Source organism: Phycodurus eques, chromosome 3, assembly GCF_024500275.1.
Source record: "Phycodurus eques isolate BA_2022a chromosome 3, UOR_Pequ_1.1, whole genome shotgun sequence".
Lineage (NCBI taxonomy): Eukaryota > Metazoa > Chordata > Actinopteri > Syngnathiformes > Syngnathidae > Phycodurus > Phycodurus eques.
This window is the reverse complement of record NC_084527.1, coordinates 14,129,990-14,150,000: the sequence shown is the minus strand read 5'-3', so window position 1 is coordinate 14,150,000 and position 20,011 is coordinate 14,129,990. Positions and strand designations below refer to the sequence as shown.

Genomic DNA, 20,011 nt, shown 5'->3' with positions numbered 1-20,011 from the left:
AAACATAAATTTGCATTGAAATTAGAACATCAGTCAAAAGCATCATTGGATTCTGTACAACTTTGTACAGTCCACTGTTATAAGATAGAATATACAGTATACTAGTTTCTAGTTGTTTTTGTTACAGTGCAAAAGCACACCAAAGCGTCCCAATGCCCTTAATATTAAAAACAAATATACACATTTACATCAGCAACATTACACATGGACACACAGTGCAATTTACAATTACAATATGTGAGCATCACAAGAAAGAAGTAGCTATAGGATGAAACCTAAGGCTGAAGCCGCGATCGTAAGGCATCCATGGCAGAGTTCCAAGGCGAAAACCACTGCTGACCAAAAAGAACATAAAGGCTCGTCTTACTTTTGCAAAACAAAACAAACAACAAAAAACATCTGAATGATTCCCAAGACTTTTGGGAGAATCTTATCTGGACTGACAAGATAAAAGTTGAGCTTTTTGGAAGGTGTGCGTCTTGTTACATCTGGCGTAAATGTAGCACAGCATTTCAGAAAAAGAACATCTTGGCAACAGTCAACCATAGTGGTGGTAGTGTGATGATCTTGGGCTGCCTTGTTCCTTCAGGACCTGGACAACTTGCCGTGATTGATGAATTCTGCTCTTTAACAGAAAATCCTGAATTTTCAGCCATCAGTTTGTGACCTCAAACTGAAGTGCACTTGGGTTCTGCAGCAGGATAACAATCCGAAACACACCAGCAAGTCAACTTCTGAATGACTTAAAAAAAGAAGAAGAAGAAAAAAAAAAAAGGTTTTGGAGTGGCCTCGTCAAAGTCCAGACTTGAATCCGATTGAAATGACCTTCAAAAGGCCGGTCATGCTCGAAAACCCTCCATTTTTGCTGAATTCAAACAATTCCGCAAGGAAGTGTGGGCCCAAAAAAATCTCCGCAGAAATGTGAAAGACTCATTGCCAGTTATAAAAAACTTGATTTCAGTTGTTGCTGCTGAGGATAGCCTAACCAGTTATTAGGTTTAGGGGGGCCATTACTTTTTCACACAGAGCTAGGTAAGTTTTAAGTTTTTCTTGCTTTAATACATGAAATCACCATTTAAAACAGCAGTTTAAGTTCACTTGGGTTATATTTGTCTATCTAAATTTGTTTGATGATCTTAAACATTAAAGTGGGGAAACTATGCAAAAATATAAGACTTTGAGAAGTGGGCCAATACTTTTTCACGGCACTGTATTTAAGGAAAAAAAGCAGAGGGCAACAGTGTGAAAAGTGTGGGTGTTGAAAAAAATGAGGGAGTTGCGACCCACATCCACCATGGGTCTGACGCCCCTGACAACTACTCCAAGTACTCGTACTAATAATAATAAATTGGTTTCATAAATAGCTTTTCTAGATATGGAAAGACACAGAATCTATTTACAACTAAAATCGTAACAAAATTTCTCTTCATAGCCCCCTAGGGAATTAAGATAAGTTTCAGAAGCAAAAATGGTTCCCTCCACTTTCTGCTCCACGTCAAGGTCCAATTTACTTGGCAAATAAAGATAATTCTGATTCTGATTTGTGAACATATCACATGATCCTCAAGAAACTGCTTTGGAAATTGTCAGCTTAGACACAGAAAAAAAAAAGCAATTTGTAGGCTTTTTTTTCTGTGTGGGATTCGGCTACTGCTCAGTGCAGGGGATGGATCTATTCTAGTGGGATACAGGGCTGTGGGCCACCCCAAAATCCCCAAAAATCCCAATTAAAATATTTGCCCTATAACCTTTAACAGACAGCTGTGATGTAAGAGTTCTTCAAAACAACTATCATATATAAACAATATACAGTATAATTTCTTGATGGATTCGTTTTAGCATTTAATAAATTAAAGTTAAATTAAAAAATCTAATTTGGCCCATGCATTCTTTTATTCTTTTATTTTTTATTATTATTTTGTGTGTGTGTGTGTGTGTTTGCAGCCCTCAGAGGAAAAAAAAGTTTGGACACCCCTGATTAAAGTGTGGAGCCTTATTTCATGTTGTAAATGAGATGCCTGTACAGTATTTAAGGTGGATCGTACGTTACGTGGTGATAATGTTCTGGTATACTCTGACATGATACCTCCACAACGTTGTATGCTTCAGTTCAGTCAGCCGCGTTGCTTGGTGTTTGTCTGCATTTCTCCATTTTATAATTTGTTAACTGTACTTTCACAATAAAGACCGCCGTCTTATTGACGTCTGTGCCATCTGCTGTTGAGTAAATAAACACCACTATTTCCACCACCGGTACTATTTGCGGAAATATGGTCTACGTGTGATTCCCCTCTACTTTTTGCTGTCATTTTAATGCCAATCCGTGTGTTTGAAGTGAAGTGAAGTGAAGCGAGCTGCAACAGAGCAGACAGAGACCACCAGTTAAAACGGTCTCACATACCAGGGTTTAGATGACCGTGTTCACACTTAAAACCAAAAACACTATCACAGCTATGGCACCAGAGTTCGTTTTAACCAAACCAATGTGACAAATGTAAACACAACGTAGGAGTGACTCAATGGCCTTACATTTTGGCCATTTTGATATTGCAGTTTACTGTAATGAAGCACTCTCGTCATTAAGTAAAATAATAATGTGGGGCTCTTGTTGTGTTTGCAGGGAAAGATGTACATTCTGGTGATGGTTGATCCTGATGCTCCAAGTCGCTCTAATCCGACATTCGCTTACTGGAGGCACTGGCTCGTCACCAATGTGCAGGTATTGCTCACTTTTAACTAGAGTTGTCCCAATCCGATGACTATAATGATGATAATTTTCAGCTGATCGGTATTTGGTGAAAAAGATCGGATTGTTTCATTTTCTTTATTTTTAAAGGTCATAAAGCAACAAAATAATGTTGAGGTACAAATATATTGCCAAATAGAACAGCCATAGCTTATTACAAAATGTTAAGTTCCTGGTTGGTGCGGTAGTCTGAAAAAGCTGAAAAATGCTTGCCGTTTATTCAAGCTGCACCTTCTTCAGGAAACATGAAAATTCATTTCGGACACCTACTGGTCAATATAGTTTGGCATTAAAAATCTGGAAAATATGACTTATATTATTATTTATGATATTTATTTTCTTGGAAACAATTAAGACCTTGTGATCGATAACGACTGCCAGTAATTAAAATACTCGAATAAGTAGAATTTAATAGATTTTTTCAGAAGGAAATTCAGTGGGCCATGGCTGTACCCTTATTAATCAAATTATATGAAAATGACCCAGATACTCAAAAGCAAGTGATTCAGACCTAGACTCGGGTGCAAAAAAATTATGATCGAGACATTCCTACTTTTAACCTCATGTGTTTTTATCACATACGTGCTGGGGCCGTAAATTATGAATGGTCTTGAGGCCCAACTTGGTGAAAAGGGAATGCGAGGTTGAAAATGTAGATTTTTGGTATTGCATATCTGTCGCAATAAACGCCTGTGACAAAAGTGTGGGAGTAAGTCTTTCTAAATGGCTGTGAAGTTTGCAAGGGCCTGTCAGCAGCAATTTCCCTCTGCTACACACAGCCTGAGACGTGTCAATGCGGGCGTGTGAGACTGCGATTGAGGAAAGCAGAATGTGAGGCGCACACTCGTTCTCCCATAGAGCTCATCCGCTACCTCAACTCCCCCCCTCTAGTGGAGACATCTTGGCACAGTGTCCTCCCTTCATCTGTTCCCCCAGGCAGAGCTGCTCCCCCGATGATCCACACGTCTCCATATTTTACACCCCCAAAATGGGCACCGCTCCGATCCCCCTTTTCCTCTTCCTATTTCGCTCCTTTTTATACATTCATTTTTGTGTCTTCAAATTCCAAATGCATGTTGAGTTGCTGATTGCCTCAAATATTTGTAGAGTTTTTTTGTTTGTTGTTGTTTTAATCCCAGGAGAAACGGGAGATCAACTCCATAGATTAAGACTAGTGGTCTGAAAAGCAGACGCACAAAGACGCTTCTGCTGCTCCCAATTCGCTTCAGACGGCGTCGCGCTACGCTAAATATATGCATCATTGATTCAACGATCCAAATGTAATGCATCTGGAATATGTATTTGTTTTGATTCAGCTTCAATAGTGTGCTTATATGATTTACAGAGCCACGCTTGTGCTTTATTTTAAATCTCTGAATAATAACCTTGGCTCATTTATGAAAAAAATATGTCTTCTAAAAGGAAAATAAGCATCACCTTCACTATTAGCTTAACCATCTGCAACTAAACTAAGTGCCCAGAGAGACTAGCATAGTGCAGTCTTTCTAGCAATTCACTTCCATGTCACTTGTGTGGGTGTTGACCTGTGCTGCCCATGAGGGGCTTGGCCAGTTTGACGGCATGCTTTTCTCATTGTGACCGCTGTTTGGTCAGGAGGGTTAATGAGCCTTTTGAGTGATGCCAACCCATAGTGGGAGGTGTTTAATTGACTAGTGTGACTCTGTGACATCACACAACCTCAACTTTGTCTCCCCCCCCCCCTCCCAAAGTGTGCACTGGATTTCATTTCATGTCACACTGACAGATCTCTTAAATCAGGCAAAGACCGACATACAGTATTATGTCAAGATTATGTAGTATGACAATGAATGCACTGTAATCGGTTAAAATATATCTTTTTTTTAAAAAAAATATATATGCCCAACCCCCCTTAACTTTGCAGTTATCTTTTTTTTTTTCTAATCTAAATATAAAATTAAACTTTGGACAGTTTCTGTCGCTCATCCACTGATAGGAGCTGCTTCTGCCACACTCCTTTGTTACCTATAGTCTCTATTCATTTATGAATGCAAAGTCATGTTTGCTTACAGTAGTTTGTAGATGCTACCATAATTAATCAGTATTCTTTATCCATACCTATAGTTATGAAGGGTAAAGATTTTCTTGATTCAGCCTGGTATGAATTGAGGTCAGGCTAGACTAAACAACAGGCCTCATTAATGGCAGAGGTTGCAGAAGAAGGACACTGGGTTTACCTGTGTCTTACTTACTGCTCACCTTGAGTTCAGCTGCAGTACAGTTAAAAGCTATCTTTTCACTTATTAGAGAATGTTGAGTATTTCTTTGCCGGGTGCCAGACTTGAAAAACCCCTTTCATCCAGCAGTAAATTTCTCGTTGAGCTTTCACAGAAGTTTGCATTTCAGAGCCCAATGCAAAGATGAATTTGACTAAAAGTCAGAGTCCATGGAAGTAACAGCATGATTTTGATTAATTTAAAGAATATACAGTGGAACCTGTAATGTCGAAGCCAGTCTGTTCCACGACACTGTTTAAATGGAAATATGCAGTTTTCAAACTGCTAGCAATATTTGAATACAGCTGAATTTCAGTCGATCTTATCAATTAATTGTATTTCATTTGTCATGGTAATTTTAAATTTAAAAAGGGGGAAAAAAAATAGGGGCTTTCATTGTTCAAAACACGTCCCTGCTGATGTGCACTCCTTGATATTAACAACATGGCTGCTTACAGAGTGGCGCTAGTTTACAAATGCAGAGTCAGTGTTGCCAAATTAGTGACTTTGTCATCATATTCAGCAACTTCTCCGACTCCACGAGTGACTAATTTTCAAAAAACACACATGAGCGGGATAATTTGTAAGCTGTGTTTTATATGATGAGAAAGGAGCCAAGGTGGAAGGCAATTACAGAGTTAATCACGCTGCACATTGCAAAAGACATGCTGTCCATTGATAACAGTAATTTATCAACGGTTGATAACTTTTGACCTGAGGTATGAGTTTCCAAACCACAAAAATTTTGGACACGTCAATTTTGAGAACCACTCATAAGTTTGGCCTGTATGAGCTTATTGGTGGATATTTTTAACTGAAATTTCTCAGCCAATCGGAGAAGAGCTTCCGAGGAGCAGTTGAAACGAAAGGGTCAAGGAGAAATGTTGAGAAATAATGATGTTATACTGTTCTACACTAATTTGGTGTTTTTGGACCACATTTTCTATGGTTGATATCCCACAAAAACATTTTGGCCCCAAAAAGGCATTTTTTTTTCTTGCACAAACATTTTATTTTTCCGGAACCCATCATCTGATTTTTCTAAATTCTTGGTGTGTTGTACTCAGGTTGAAGTGGCCATTCCAACCGGACTTAAGCATTTTTGATAGACTGTCAGTTTTGGAAAATCTTGTCATGTTGCGACTCTTATTTCTGTGGAAGTTGGTGCAATTGCTTGGAAAAAACCTTCTGGAAAGAAACTGCTTCAAATCTTGCTTGGTATCATGAGAAATAAAGCAAATCACACAAAGACTTGTTTTTAACAATGTAATTGTCGTTTGCTTTTTCTATCAGCAAAGGTGGAAAGATCGAAAACAATTTTTTCTAAATCCAGGGAAAAAAATCCCAATCCTGAAATCCATCCAGGCGGCACGACTGGTTAGCACATCCGCCTCACAGTTCTGAGGACCCGGGTTCAAATCCGGCCTCCCCTGTGTGGAGTTTGCATGTTCTCCCCGGCTTGCGTGGGTTTTCTCCGGGTACTCCGGTTTCTTCCCACATCCCAAAAACTTGCATGATAGGTTGATTGAAACTCTAAATTGTCCGTAGGTATGAATGTCAGTGTGACTGGTTGTAGGTTTATATGTGCCCTGCGATTGGCTGGTAACCCGGAGAAAACCAACCCAGGCATGCGGAGAACATGCAAACTCCATGCAGGCCAGGCCAGAGTTGAACCCAGGTCCTTAAAAGTGTGAGGCGGACGTGCTAACCAGTCGATCACCGTGCCGCCCTGTGAAGAAATATTTTATTTTAAAACCATATCGCTCAGCCGCAACTGTAAGTACGAACATTCGTACAAGTGTAAAAATCTGTGGACAACTATAGATACCAAAATGTAGACCAAATTAAACACTTTTATATATCTTTAGAGCTGTTAAGATTGAGATCATAAGCAATTTTAAATTTTTAGTGTAGACAGCGTAGTGCTCTCACTTTCTAACATTCTTAATGGCCAGCCAAGTGTATAGTATAACTTACAAACAATTAAAAAATAGGATAAAAAGTGGCTGGACTCAGGAGTCTTACTGCTTGCTTCTCCTAACTTTAGTATAGTATACTTCATGCTTAACACCCCTTGTTAAGGCTGTGCTTTCTTTTGTAATAAGCCTTGCAAAATAGCCAAAGTAAAAGCAAAACACATAGAGTTAAATGTTGATGTCTCAAGCGATATGCCGACATGTCATGTTTTGTGGGACTTAAGAGGTGTATTTTCTGGAAATCTTTCTTCGTCCAACCTTTAACCTTATACTGTAAATTTCACTATATCTGCTTGCAGAGTTTGTATATGACTTTCAATACACACACAGACACACCGTGCCACTGAAAAGGCTTGGTCACACTTTCTCACTAACTAGAATAAGTGAGTCTAAACGTTTGAGTGTATACTAAGTAAAATGCCATTTGGAATGGGGGATACACAGTTTTACATCAATTTACGGTCAATTACCAAAATAAGCATCAGCATATTGTCTTGGTCTCTTTAAGTCAAAATCCAGATTGTGAGCCTCTCCCTCCTCTTGCTGGCCTCCCAGACTCTAAATCAATGCAGATGTTCCAGCATGTCTCACAGCGATAATTGCTCTAACAAGTAAATCATTAGTTTCAGAATAGATGTAGCTTATGTGCACAACACTAGCTTTTACTTGTTCTTGTTAAAAAAACTCTCATGATCATTTCAGTGGCTTGTGAGTCAAAACTGATGCAACATGAACTGTGGTTCACTTAATGCTCTTTCATGCTCTTAGGTGTTCATTATCGCTGTCAAATCCTCTTTAAGAAGGATGTAGAGCCTGAGGTTTTCATGGATTTGAAGTTAACATTACGATAATTACTAGATTTATGTGGGCTTTTTTTTCCCGTGTTAATTTTTTTAGGATAAAATAATTCCTTGAAAAATCATTAGTGCGTCCACACACACACACACACACACACACACATACACACATTTAAATTTACTTCTATGAGGCTGTAACACTTTCTCTTTCTGGCTAATTGAAGACAGTTGGACAGTTTTAAGCCGAAGCATGCTGTGCTCATTAATATGGTGCATGAGGGATATGCATGCTTTAACATGCAGCTCTCTTGTATCGGCTCCCGAGGGAGCGACAGAGCCTGTGTTCTGTTGCTGGTCAGGCAAACAGTGAAGTATTGTGATTGTCTCAGACCAGCTGGCTTGGTGTTTGTGAATTCTGAGGCCTGCGGAGATCATCTGCTCCACACCTCTAGATGTCCTTAAAATGCAAACTATTAGGCGTGTAACTTATTTATGCTATTTTATTCACTGTTTTGCAATGTGAACTAAAACCAAATAGATTTAACTGCTTGTACAACTTGTATCCTGGAACCTCTTCAGTTTAATTCAATCCATTCAGTGATGCTGGATGATTTCAAAGTTGTTCTAATTTCTAAACATTTTTTTCCATTTTCCATAATGCAAAAATAATTTGTTAATCAAGTGTCGTCATCATGAAAACTGTACAGGCAATTTTAACATTCATGTACTACAAGTATAAAGACAAATTATCCACTGTGCAGTGTTACTTAGACTTACTTACAAGTGACCTGGCTTACCAGTACTTTGGGATACGAATTGTCGCTTGGCTAGTTCATTCATTCATTCATTTATTTATTTTTGTCTTGAGTTGTGAGGCCTAGATGGTGGCAGTGAACTGTACAACCAGTAGCAGTTTGGCAAATACTAAGGCTGCTCACAAATCGGTGGTGAGTCCAATTGTCATTCGAGTCTGCCGCAAAAAAAACAAATGAAAAAACATGCTATTTTACTCTGACAAGAGCTGGAACTGTTGCCATGCCGCATATACTTTAAAAAAATGAAAATTATTTCACGATATTTAGTCTTTGTTTATGGCCGACGCCATTTTGATTAACTGTGCATTGTTTCTGCACGTGCGCATTTGGCCTTGGCCTTGGTGGCCACAATGGGGACAGTGATGTAGTCTACAGCCTTCCACCGAGTCTATGATCTCTGTGGAATTAGGCGTCAGATAGTTAAGCCCAAGCGCCAACCAAAGCCGGAAACGAGCCATTGCAGGAGGGGGACGCGGCAAAATAAATGGGATAAAGTTGATCCAACACATCATGGCAGACGATAGCAAGCCAGCAGTCATAGTCTATATATATATATATATATATATATATATATATACTGTTTTACAGCACAGTATTTATTATCCCCTGTGAAAAATGAAAAAAAAATTACTGTATGTTTTAATGAAGTACAATATTGTAGAGTGCTGTATTTATTGTTAAAAAAAAAAAAAAAACACATTACCAAAAAAAATTGGTGTTTTTTTGGGCGCTGAAACTGACTATTGGCAGAGATTATTTTACACACTATGTGAGTCCCAGGACGCACATGTGAGGAAACACTGAGTCCTAGCCCTGGAACAATGTGTCCCTGCAATTTATCATCTTGGAATTACAGATACAGTAATCCTCTGCTATATGATGCGTAAAAATTGTACTTACACAAGTATTTGACGCATAGGTATAGAGTCATAAACCCACTAAAGCGATCCAAAAATGTCTTAAAGCGTGCCAAATTTGAATGAATACAAATAATAATAATAATGTACCAGTACTCGAAATTATACTTTGGCTGTACCTTATGCCAAATCAACTAAATAAGCGATTTTTCACTTTTTGTACAAAATGAGACCTCACGGTCCACGATTAGGTTGAAAAATCTATTTTTAAATACAAGGATATTTTTATTTGGGAGGGGGAGACAATAATTTCATTTACTTGTTGTTAGGTTTTTTTTTTATATTTGAGATTTTTGCATGTTGTGCTTTGAAAGAGATGCAAACAGTATTTCTGACTGTTAAATGTATTTACAAGAAAATTCATCTTTATTTGACAAGTATGTCCAAAAAAAACCACACAAGGAATTTGTCTCCGGTAGTTGGAGCCGCTCTAGTACGACAACAGACAGTCAATTGACAGAACACGTTTGAGACATAAAGACATTGAGAAAAACAGTCACTGAGCAATAAAGGGTTGGTACCAGATAACCTGGTAATGCCGGTACAATTTATTTATTTTATTGTTTTTTGCACAATTGTGCAAAAAGATGCAGAGTCCTCTACCACTTAGAGCCGTTCGAATGACTAATCTCGCAATAGTCCGGTGCAATGACCATTGTGCAAAGGGCGCCGAGACTTCAAGTAGTGTATGCAGTTTAAAGTGACTAGTAGCGCGATAATTTGGGACAATGTTGATTGTGCAAATGTTGCAGATACTCCTTAGTCAGTGTGCAAATGGGGAAGATGCTACTCTGGCATGAGTGGCCAGTATTGGTCAACAACAGATATGCAAATAGTGCAGCGTGGCGAGACTACTACAGTGAGTGCACGAGTAGTATATAATTGGCCCCACAGAAATGTGACAAAAAATTCAGACAAAAGAAATTGGCAGCATGTTGCAATGGAATTGTAAGTTAGCTGTTTAAGGAGTTGATTGCAAGAGGGAAGAAGCTGTTGGAATGTCTGCTAGATCTAGTTTGCATTGATCGTTAGCGCCTACCTGAGGGAAGGAGTCAGAAGAGCCGGTGACCGGGAGATGTTGGCAACAACCAAAGTAATCCATATATACAAAGAAAATAGAACAAATAAGATCAGAAATTATGTGTAATAATGTGAAATGACACAGGGAAAAAGTATTGAACACGCCAGATGGTATTTATTTAATACTTTGTACAAAAGTCTTTGTTTGCAATGATAGGTTCAAGCCGCCTCCTGTATGGAGAAACTAGTCATATCCATGGCTCTGGTGTGATTTTGGTCCATTCAATCTTGAAGGTTCCATGGGCTACTTTTATGGACCTTGAGTTTCAGTTCTTTCCATAGATTTTCATTTGGATTCAAGTCAGGTGATTGGCTGGGCAATTTTAACAGCTTTGCAACCAATTGAGAGTTTCCTTGGCAGTATGTTTTGGATCAGTATTCTGCTGAAATGTCCACCCTCGTTTAATTTTCATCAACCTAGTAGATCGCAGCAGATTTTTGTCAAGAATGTCTTGGTAGATTTGGCCATTCATCCTTCCTTCAATAATGTGAAGTTTACCAGTAACATTTTCTGAAAAGCAGCCCCACACCATCATGGTCCCACCTCCGAACTTTACTGTTGGTATGGTGTTTTTAGGGTGATGAGCAGTGCCATTTCTCCTCCAAACATGGTGTGTTTTGTGGCATCCAAACAGTTACATTTTGGTCTCATCAGACCGGACTATATTCTTCCAATATTTAACTGGCTTGTCCAAATGTTGTTCAGCAAAACTATTGATAGATTTTAGGTATTGGCTTGGCTTTCCATGCCTTTTTGCACCTCCCTTTCTTCATGTGTTCAATACTTTTTCCCTGTGTCATTTCACATTATTACACACAACTTAATTTCTGAGTTTATTTGTTCTACTTTCTTTGTATGTATGGATGACTTGGGTTGTTCCCAACATCTAGTGAAAATTTCTTGTCAATAGCACCTTTGGAAATATATTTAGTGAGAAAAATGGTGACGTATAAATACTTATTTCAGCCACTGTATATTTGATGTCTCAATTCACAATCATCTTTCCCCATTGAAATGAATAAGAATACCATTAATCCGTTCAAAAATAATAATGTATGGAGAAACTAATCCCCCAAAAAATTGGAACGTTTCAATGTGAAAAATTATCTGTTTGTTTGCTGGCAGCACTGTGAACTAGGAGTTATCACATCTGCCTCAGAATTGAGAGGTCCTGGGTTTGATTCTCGGCTCAGGACCTCTGTGGAGTTAGCATGTTCTCCATGTGCTTTTTCCAGTTACTACAGCTTCCATCCACATTCCAAAGTTATCCATCAGTGTGAATGTGAGTGTGAATCCTTGTTAGTCTGTATGTGCCCTGTGATTGGTCACATTGTCAGCTGGGATAGGCGCCAATTTATAAGGACAGGCGCTATAGAAAATGGATGTTTGTTTGTTTGCTAAAAGAAATGGCTAAAATTAAAACAAAGGGTTACCATTCTCTGCACTTGGCTGGTGACCAGTTCAGGGTGTACCCTGCCTCTCACCCAAAGATAGCTGGGATAGGCTCCAGCACGCCCGCGACAGTACTGAGGATAAGAAGTTCGGAAAATGGATGGATGGATGGATGGTTACCATTCTTCACAAAGAATACTAAGCAGTGACGCTTCTCTCAGTTTCAATCTTCTTTTGTGGACACATGAAACCCAGTCAAAGTGTGAGATCTTTGAATTGTTAATCTATTGTTCTACAATACTTTTTATTTTATACTGAGTTACAAATGAACATAAATAACGGCATTGTTCTTTACCTTGTAATTATTTCTGAGTTTATTTGTGACAGACAGCAGTCCCCATATGGTAGCCAAAAGCAACTTCATGGTGAGAACAAAGAGCCATTGGTATTATTCATAATTAAACTCTTATTGTGTATTCTGCTGGATATTTCCATTTTTCATTGCCGTCCCCGCCTCCCCTCTCGCTACTTTGCACCTGGCGCTGGGAACATCTGTGGCGTCAGAGTGGTGCCTGGCTGTGCAGATTGGTGCAGGTAGCTAAGCACATTGTAGCCCAGCTAATGATGAGAGTGTCTGCCCTCTCTCTGCGAGCAGACGCAAGCTGCCGCTTCATGCTACTCGTACGCCCAGGGAAACAGATTTCCAAACATATGCAGTGTGTTTTTAATCCAGTTGAGCACTTCATTTCCCAGCAAACAAATAACCTTACGGGACATTCATATATTATGACAAGAGGGTGGGCGCAAAGGAATTGAATACTTTTCTTTTTTTAAAGTTTTTTTTGTCCTCCAAAGTTGCCAAACATGCTCATAACCAGTGTGTACTGTTTGCATGTGTGTGCTTCCATAAACTTTGTAACACGGCAGTGCAACCTACATAGCAGGAGCAACTTCAATCTAAGCTTCACTTGTTGTCACACTTGTTTTAAGGTGCATGTGCTTTATGTTGTATTGTAGTCACGTGTGTTTTAAATAACATAAAAAATACAGATATAAGGTCTGCACACCTCTGTTTAAATAGTAAGTTGTTGTACTCTTAAAAAAAATTCAACCAAGATAAATCATTTTTAAAAAATGTCATGCTATAACCTGTACAACTCAATTGAAAAAAATGAAATCTTTTTGAGAGGCTTAATAAAAATAGACAAGAGATTGTGGTTTCACATCCTCTTATAACTTGGGATGTAACTGTCTTCAGAATTCAAAATCCTGTTAATGGGAGTCAGCACACAAATACCACCATTACAAGTTCCTCTGATTAACCCAAAATAAAATTCAGATGTTCTCGTAGGCTTTTTCTGACATTGACAATGTAGCTAATTTACATATGTGTTGGAAATTCCTCTTTTTTAGAATTAAGGAGGCAATCTTGTCTTTATGATTTATTTAAATACAAATAACTATTTACATGATAGAAAGAAAAAGAGACAGAGGGAGAAAGCAGAGAGAGGGGGAGATGGCCGGCTGTGCCGATGCTTCTTGCAATCCCCCAAACTGTCTCTCTCTCTGAAGATGAAACTCGAAAAGCCAGATTATTAGGAAGGTCCTTCAGTCAGATTCAGTCAATTTCCTTAATCAGGACATTCCCACCAGCTACCCAGCCAGCTGTCGTAGCCCACATGGATAAGACAAACAATGGCTTGCTGCTTTCAGAGAAGTTACACCAGAGTTATGGAACAATAAAAGAATGTTATTAAGGAAATTCATTCAACCTTATAAAAGTTAACATAAGTAATTTTGCCAACTCACATTGCATAGCTGTGGGGTAAAGTGGATCCTGTTACGTCTAAAATGGGCGGTTGCCTTACTATTAATGTCTTATTGTTCACTCAGACTAGTGTTGCACCAAGTTCTGATGCCAGTCCCGGATCAAAGTATTTTTAGGTTGAAAATAGCATGGTGCCAGTTTTTCTTTAGTACTGGTTCTACAAAAAAAAATACAATTAAAATATGCGACAGCGCTCATATGGTGTCTGAAAGGCCAGTACACAAAAAGCCAATGACTTCCTGTCTCCCAACAAGTTAAAAAATGCCTTTAAGTGTGGCGTGACGGACGAGGGTTCTGTGTATGCATGTGACTGTGTGAGAGCCGGAACTGCCGACTCGCTCCTGCCTACTGCAGACACGTTAGCTTGGGTTAGCATTAGCCACTGGGACGTAACCTCAGAGTCCGCAGTTCACGAGGCTCTGTGAGCTCCATTTCGTGTTCCATGGTGGTCATTACACGCAAAAAAGCAAAACACATTGATGGAGTTATTTGCTGAAGTCTCATGTGACATCATGACGCCCCCCCCCCCCCCCCCCCCCCCCCCCACACACAAACATTTTGGTCTGTTTCCAAATCGTATGACCTCTGGGACGTTCAAATGTAAAGGTTCCAATGCACCTCCCCTGAGAAATATTAACAACAATAATCCTTAACATGGAAGCCCAGCTGGAGATGCTTAACATCTGCTCATCACGCTCATCCTATTGTCAGCTGCAGCCAAAATAAATCTCATAGGTGCTTCAACAGTACATGAAGTTCATTATTCTCTCACTCAGCCTTCCATTGCCTGATGAGGACACTACAGCTGAACTGCATGTGGAGGGGGGGCATTCTTCTATTACCAGTGTAAAAATAACAATAAATCACCACTTAACTGAAATATTGAAATGTTAATTCTGCTAGAATAGAAAATGCATCCTTCTCTAACCTTAAATACATTTCCTCACAGATTAGATAAGACATTTTACACTAACCAGATCTTTTGCATTGTATGCATAATGGGGTAGATTGTCTTACAACAGGAATTAAAATTGCATATTCTCTGCCCCACCTAGAACTTGTTGCGGCCCCTTTTCAACACACACCAAGCGCCTCTTACACTTGCAGCTTAATACCAAACACTTTCCTCTCCAGTGTGGGCCGACGCTCTCACTGGTCTGTGCCACCGAAAAGGAGAATTACATAAGAATCCTCCGCTCAATTGTTGGCTCCATCCTCTGTGCGCACACACAGGCAGGCATGTGCACGCACACACAAATATCATAGCTGTTGAACCCTCTTGCTATCTCTCTAACTTCGCTGTTTGGGTTGCTCTTTTTAAATTATTGAGGAGGTTTCTCTATATGAAAGGTGAGCACTTGTCTGTCAAAAGCAAATACTCTGTGTAGTTTTGTATATTATCCATGATTTAAAAAATGCAATTGAGATATAAACAATTTTTGACATACACTGACCAGCCACAACTTTATGCACAATATAATGTCTGAGATCTAATACAAGAGCTGTATCAAATACAAGGTGTGTCTGTAAAGTTCCAGGACTGCTGTCACAAAAGATATATAGTAATCCCTTCTTTATTGTGTATAATTAGACAGTTTCACCACACTTTCTTGGGCTACATGGTGGCTTATTTAACAGTCTTAATCAATGAACAAACCGCAAAATAGTTTGAGTGTGACTGCTTAATAAGGCACCACAGGGTCAAATAAAGTATGGTTATATCCTGGCATGTTTTTATTTTGAAGGCCTGAGCTTTGACAGGATGCTACGCTGATGTTGCCCCAACTTGTCCGAGTGTTGTGGAGCAGACAGGGAGATGTATTGCTTTGAGTTGTTAAATATTTGAATTGTGGAATACACCTTGCCTTCTGTTGAACCCTTTTTGCACAATATGACAGGAAGTTCCAAGTGCCATTTTATAAAGAAGGTAATAAGTACGATAGAATTCAAGACCTCACCTCAGAAAATGTCGGCCCTTTCGCCCATCCTCACTGTAGATGCCATTAAGTCTTCATTAAAAGTAAAAGTAATGTTAAATGTTTGATGGTGTAGATAAAGCGCAGATAGTATAATGTAGATAAGTGCAGTCTATTTACCATATTTAGTCCCTTATTTATTTCACACTATTTTGGATGTAAAGAAATGTTTAAAATGTATTTTTTGTGAATATTTTTGGGTGTCTGGAAAAAAGAAATTCTTATGGGAAACATTGCTTTGGATTTTGTACGTACAATTCGGTTTTTGTCAGACTTTCTGTAACAGATTAATCACAAAAACCGAGGTTCCAATGTACTTGTTTTCCCCTTCAAAGTAATCAGTAAGTAAGTAACGTTCTCTCCCACCCTCCTCTCCCACCCCTTCAAGCACTCCTGGAACAATTCTTCCGAGATCCTCCACAGCTTCATCTTCACGGCCACCTTGATGCCGGCCATGTAGTTGCTCCAGCACGCCGATATTCTTCTCGGCCAGGAACTGCCGAATGCTCACGGCATTGTGGGCAGGCGCATTGTCGCGCTGGTTGATCGTCTAGCCCACATTGAAAGCGAAAGTTAGGGTTTGAAATATATCTGTTGTTATGTCAGTCCTGGAATTTTTCAGACAACTGGTGCTCTCCCTTTACAACTATAATAATGATCAGTTTTGACTGACAATCTCAGAGAGATATTCATTTAACAACACGTTTATTATTGTGTTTGCGTAGAACTGTACTTCATCATACTGAGAGCTGTTCCTAATATGTTTGACTCTCATGCAACCAGCTGAAACAACCAGAATATTACACACAGCTCCCAATAATATACACATTCTGAAATTGTGGCTGGTATTTGTCTAAGGAAGGACTATTGTGTGTCAATGTGTTGCCACCTAAAATGTCTATGCTTACCATCTTGGTTATATCCATTTGACTCCAAGAAAGCAAGGACAACCTTGAAAGCCCTCTTGGAACGCTTCTGTCACACTAGATATACTGTATATATTTTTAGAGAGTGAGAAAGGGAGAGAGGAAAGAGCAGATTGGACCTGCTCCATGCAAATGCAGTTAAATGCCGGTCGTTCAGCACACATAAAGATACGTCTCTTAATATGAGCCCCCTTTCTTTACACCCACGACCATTGTGCATCAAATCCTGTTTTTTTTTTCCTGAAAAGATTTCCAGTCGCAGCAGCCACAGACAATGTTCCCCCTCACAAGCTGTTGTCTTTGTCGTTCGTAGCCCAACCCCCCCACGCCACCAAACTCCCCACCCCACCCACCCTCCTCGAGTCAAAAGCAGTATCTCTGGCACTGGCCCCCAAATAAGATTTGGTGATTTAAGGTGGGGTACATGTTTGTCAGTCTCTGCTTATCTTTTCCCTTGTAACCCGTCACTTTTTTATTTGATTGACATCGATGGGGGGGGAGCATGCATGGGGGGTGGGGGGGGGTGGGGGGTTTTGGGGCGTATATAAGCACAAATGTCAGAATTAGTGGGGGGTCGCCGAGGCCGTGGCTTCCACTTAGTGGTGTCTCTCAGAGTACGGTGAAGGGGAGTGAGGCATGCTGTTAAAAACAACTCACTAATAATTATGCTCTCCTAAAATAGCCCTTATTTAAGTATATAGCATGCTTGCCAGTTAATAATTGTACACAAAAAACAAAGACTTGACAAAGGACTTCCCACAGCCAATGTATTTTTCTGTATTTTGGCATTATAATTAACTGTGACAGCTATGAATGCAAAAGTTGGCAGATATAGCGGCCTGTCCAACTCCTAACTCGTATTTCAAAAGTCATCTTTGACAGCATATGTATGTATAACAACAAATATAATACAGTAAAGTCAATTAGAAAGAATTAGGGATGGGAATTAATAAGAATTTTGCGATTCTGATTCCGTTATCGATACTGCTTATCGATTTGATTCCTCATTGATTGTCTTGTCGATTTTCATTGGTGAAGGAATGAAGTAATACAAGTGATAGATATTGATGTCATTATTAAATGATATGATGACAATATCGACAAAATTCTGTATCCCGATAATACAGTATTTATCCTGATATAGTGTTTTTCCTTAAGATTACATGAAATTAATCGCAGTTTTCGCTGACATTTTGTCCATTTATTGTTAAACACATTTTATATATGAAAACAACTAAATGCGTTAAAAATAAATAAAACACAAATAACCAGTGGAAAAACACCATTCAAATATGGCATAAAGCAGGGTTCTAAATATAAATGTTTTAAGGGTCCAGTTCAGGAAAATGTCTTATATTGTATAATAATGTATAGAATGCAGTCAAATAAGACAATTACAAAATATAAAATTCTATAGTATTAATGATGAATTGGAAGTACTCCAAATTTCTATTATATGAACGGTATGAGGTAGTTCCAGTTTTTTCTCTTTTTTTCTTTCCTAATGGGAAAAAGGAAACATATCTTTGACATAGGTGTTTATTCAACTTCTGAATGGCACACCCAGTGACTCAATGGGGTAGGGTGTCTAGTGACAGCCACTATTTGAGGAAATATGTATACACAGATTTTTTTTCACGATTATAAATGGTTCTCTACTACAGTCTTATCAGTCTGATTTTAATGTACAATTCATTGTGACTACTTTTGTGATCAATATAACACCATCTATTCATTGGTGGAAACTGCTTATGGTTTAATGATGGGGATTATACAGTTCTGCAGTACATGTACAGTATATATGAATAATTAGTGTACGGTTGCAGTTTTTTTTGTGTGTGGATTTGCTCAATTTTTTGAGATGCTGTTGGACTAACAACCATGCATCTTCTAAGACCTCTGATCTATGCTATTGACCATTATCATCGCCAAGAGGTTTGTTGCAATGTGGTATTTTTATGCTACACTTGCTAGAAGAAACCTGTTTACATTCCAGGGTGATGTATAGTTCACTTAGCTCAGTGGCACAGTCGTATTCCGACGCACTGTATAGATTTCTTTCAGCTGACAAAATTAAAAAGACAGCACTGTGTGCGTGTGTGGTGTGCCTTCCAGCATCGTGATTTGCCTGCGAGTTCACGATATGGGTTGAGAGGGGAGTTCCTTTGGGGGGGGGGGGGGGGGGGGGGATTAAATAGCTCTCTCTTTCTCTTCCTTCCCTCCTCCCATGCCCTCATCCATAGTTATAGTACACAAACAGCTTGCAGGTCTGTACAGCATTCTCACTACATGTTTTCCATAGTGCTGCTCACAGGTAACAATAAGCCAAGGCCAAAGGTTAAGAGGGATTGCGGAGCTTCTCTGGCAAACATTATGCACACAGGCCAGGCAGGCAGAGCAGCACCCATAGTATCCCTGGGAGAAGGAGAGGGCAGGTTGGGTTGGAAAAAATGGCTATCAGACAGAATTGGGCCAAGACAGGTATGCAAGGTTAGGACAGTCTTCCATTTTTGCACTTTCTATAACACTATTGCAGCAAGACATCTTGACAGAACTCGTACTCGACACAATACAAGTAGGTTCCGTTGTAACAACATCACCTGAAATGCATTTTTCTTTGGTTGAAGCTGTTTAAAGTGACTTGTGCAAGCAACATATACACATTTTGAACTGTCATACAATTGTAAAGCTAGCCAGTGTAAAATAAAATGGGAATAAACTAAGAATACAGTGGTGTCTTGAGATATGAGTGACTCGACTTGCGAGTGTTTCGAAATACGTGCCATTGTTCGGGCGCTGAATTTTTTTGTTTTGACTTGCGAGCAAAAATTTGAGATCTGAGCTCTGTAAGGGGACAGTGAACTCAGCGTCAGCTTACCTCACAATAAGCACCAGTTTGGCATTTTGAAAATTTTATGAACAAATCTTCAAAATAGACGCGTCAAGCTATTGAATGACACTCGCAATTAAAGTTTCCTGTCAAACTAAACAAAACAAATTACACGTGACAAAAAACGAAACAACCACATTACTTAACTCAGCTAGTTTGATGCAACACATAATGGGGAATGTCATAGACAGGCGAATGAATAGCATCTATTTGACAGTGTTATGCTTTAAGGCATATATGTCAACGTCAGGCCCAGGGTCAAAATTTGGCCCACGATGTAATTATATTTGTCCCGCAAGACCATATTAAATGTGTATTAGAGCTGCCCCGCCAGTATATAGCACATGCGCCACTAATATTACAAATCCCAGAATGCTTTGCTAGTGTGTTGGCCCATCAGTCTAGACCGGCG

At 39.2% G+C, this 20,011-nt stretch overlaps 1 protein-coding gene across 2 annotated transcripts in view; it reads left to right on the top strand.

Moving 5' to 3' along the window:
- The window catches only part of LOC133400627 (phosphatidylethanolamine-binding protein 4), a 96,608-nt gene that overhangs the window by 34,823 nt on the left and 41,774 nt on the right, over nucleotides 1-20,011 (top strand). For both annotated transcript variants that reach the window (XM_061673469.1, XM_061673470.1), the window contains exon 4: nucleotides 2,621-2,719. In XM_061673469.1, coding sequence (XP_061529453.1) covers nucleotides 2,621-2,719 — 99 coding nt within the window. The remainder of the gene's footprint in view (nucleotides 1-2,620; nucleotides 2,720-20,011) is intronic.